Below are 1,570 nucleotides of genomic sequence, written 5' to 3' on the forward strand. Positions count from 1 at the left end.
CAGACCAGTTTAGAAAAGAGGGGTTCTCTGATGCTAAGTTCTGCCCAGGGTGAGATGCCAGTGCCCTGGGCCACAGAGCCCATTCTTGTTGGCCACTCTTCCCGTTTTCAGCACTATCTGACTGTCTATAGGAAATCACACCTTTTTGAAGGCATAACGCAATGGGACAAAGTGTGGTCAGAAGGTATACTTACCAGTTTGTCCTTCTCTGGCAATTGCTTCCACACCTCAGCCAATTTTTTACTTAGTTCCCCAAAATCTGGAGTCAAAAAGAAAATTGATATAATAAATGGTTAACTATCAACAAAACACCAGTTTGATAAGAGCAGAGACTGGAAAAGGTTTCTGAAGCTCATATTTAAATAGCAGAAGATTCTCTCAGAAATACCAATCCAAATGGTCCCCATCCCTTTTCTTCCGATCCTTTCCTGCCTGAAAGGAGCTGCACTGTGACGAGCCAGGCTCCCGTTCCCACATACCTGCTCGCTAGGCAGGGATTCCGCACACACTCTGCTTCCACAGTATAGGGCTGATGAATTTAAGTAAAAGAGAATATGCTTGGTAGAACTTAATAAAAATAAAGATGATATTAGGGGGTCTACGAAATTTTAGAGTAATGGGAAAAATAACCCATAAAAACACATAAAACATAAGAAGCCCATTAAAAAACAAACTCACTGCCATTGAGTCAATGTTGGTTCCTAGTGACCCTATAGGACAAGGTAGATCTGCCATTGTGAGTTTCCAAGATATTATAACTCTTTATGGGAGTAGAAAGCCTCTTCTTTCTCTCAAGGACTGGCAGATGGTTTTGAACTGCAGACCTTTTGGATCACAGTCCAACAGATAACCACTATACTACCAGGGTCCCTGAATGATCTGAACTGAAGAATTCCTCTATAGCAGCTGGAGACCAACCCTGCAGATCTGTCAGGTGATCCCCCTTCCAGTATTTGCGTAGTGATTGTGTGCTTCAGAAAGCACACCTGCATCTTTTGACTATTGCACATTTGCCTCCTAACAAGCTTATGTAGTGGACAGGAGAGCTATTTTACACAGTAGGCGAGAGGCCTGTAGAAGGTAAGTGACTGTCCAAGGTCGTGCTGCAGTGTTTTCCTCACTTCACTAGCTTCGACACAAAGCAAAAACATGAGGGGCTTTCCAAAAAGATCATGGAGACAATTCCATTCCCTCTTAATTCCACTCTCCACAAACTTTGTGAAGCCCCCTTGTTTAAGACGAGTCAGCTTAGCTGCAACTCTAACCAGGGGGAAGTTTAAGGGAAAGGTCAATTGTGGAATCATGGAAAATAACACCAGCCAACATTCTGATGAAAGGTATTCACGCAGAGCTGCATTTTCATGCACATTCGTTATGACCTACAGGAGCCCAGTGGAGCACCGCTGAAAGTGCCTGGCTGCTAACTGAAAGGATGGCTACTCAAATGCAGGGGAAAGATGGAGCAGATCCACTTCTGCATAAATGAATGTCTTGGAAACCCTATGGTTTTCCTACATTGCCCCATAGGGTCACTGAGTCAGAACTGACTTGATGGCAATTTTTAAAAAAA

The 1,570-nt window shown here is 43.4% G+C and overlaps 1 protein-coding gene across 4 annotated transcripts in view; it reads right to left on the reverse strand.

Moving 5' to 3' along the window:
* The window catches only part of HMGXB4 (HMG-box containing 4), a 42,385-nt gene that overhangs the window by 13,858 nt on the left and 26,957 nt on the right, over nucleotides 1–1,570 (reverse strand). For all 4 annotated transcript variants that reach the window (XM_045292772.1, XM_045292766.1, XM_004700319.2 and 1 more), the window contains one exon: nucleotides 195–259. In XM_045292772.1, coding sequence (XP_045148707.1) covers nucleotides 195–259 — 65 coding nt within the window. The remainder of the gene's footprint in view (nucleotides 1–194; nucleotides 260–1,570) is intronic.

Source organism: Echinops telfairi, unplaced genomic scaffold (genome assembly GCF_000313985.2).
Source record: "Echinops telfairi isolate 266 unplaced genomic scaffold, ASM31398v2 ScPeMD7_2;HRSCAF=8, whole genome shotgun sequence".
Taxonomy (NCBI): Eukaryota; Metazoa; Chordata; class Mammalia; order Afrosoricida; family Tenrecidae; genus Echinops; species Echinops telfairi.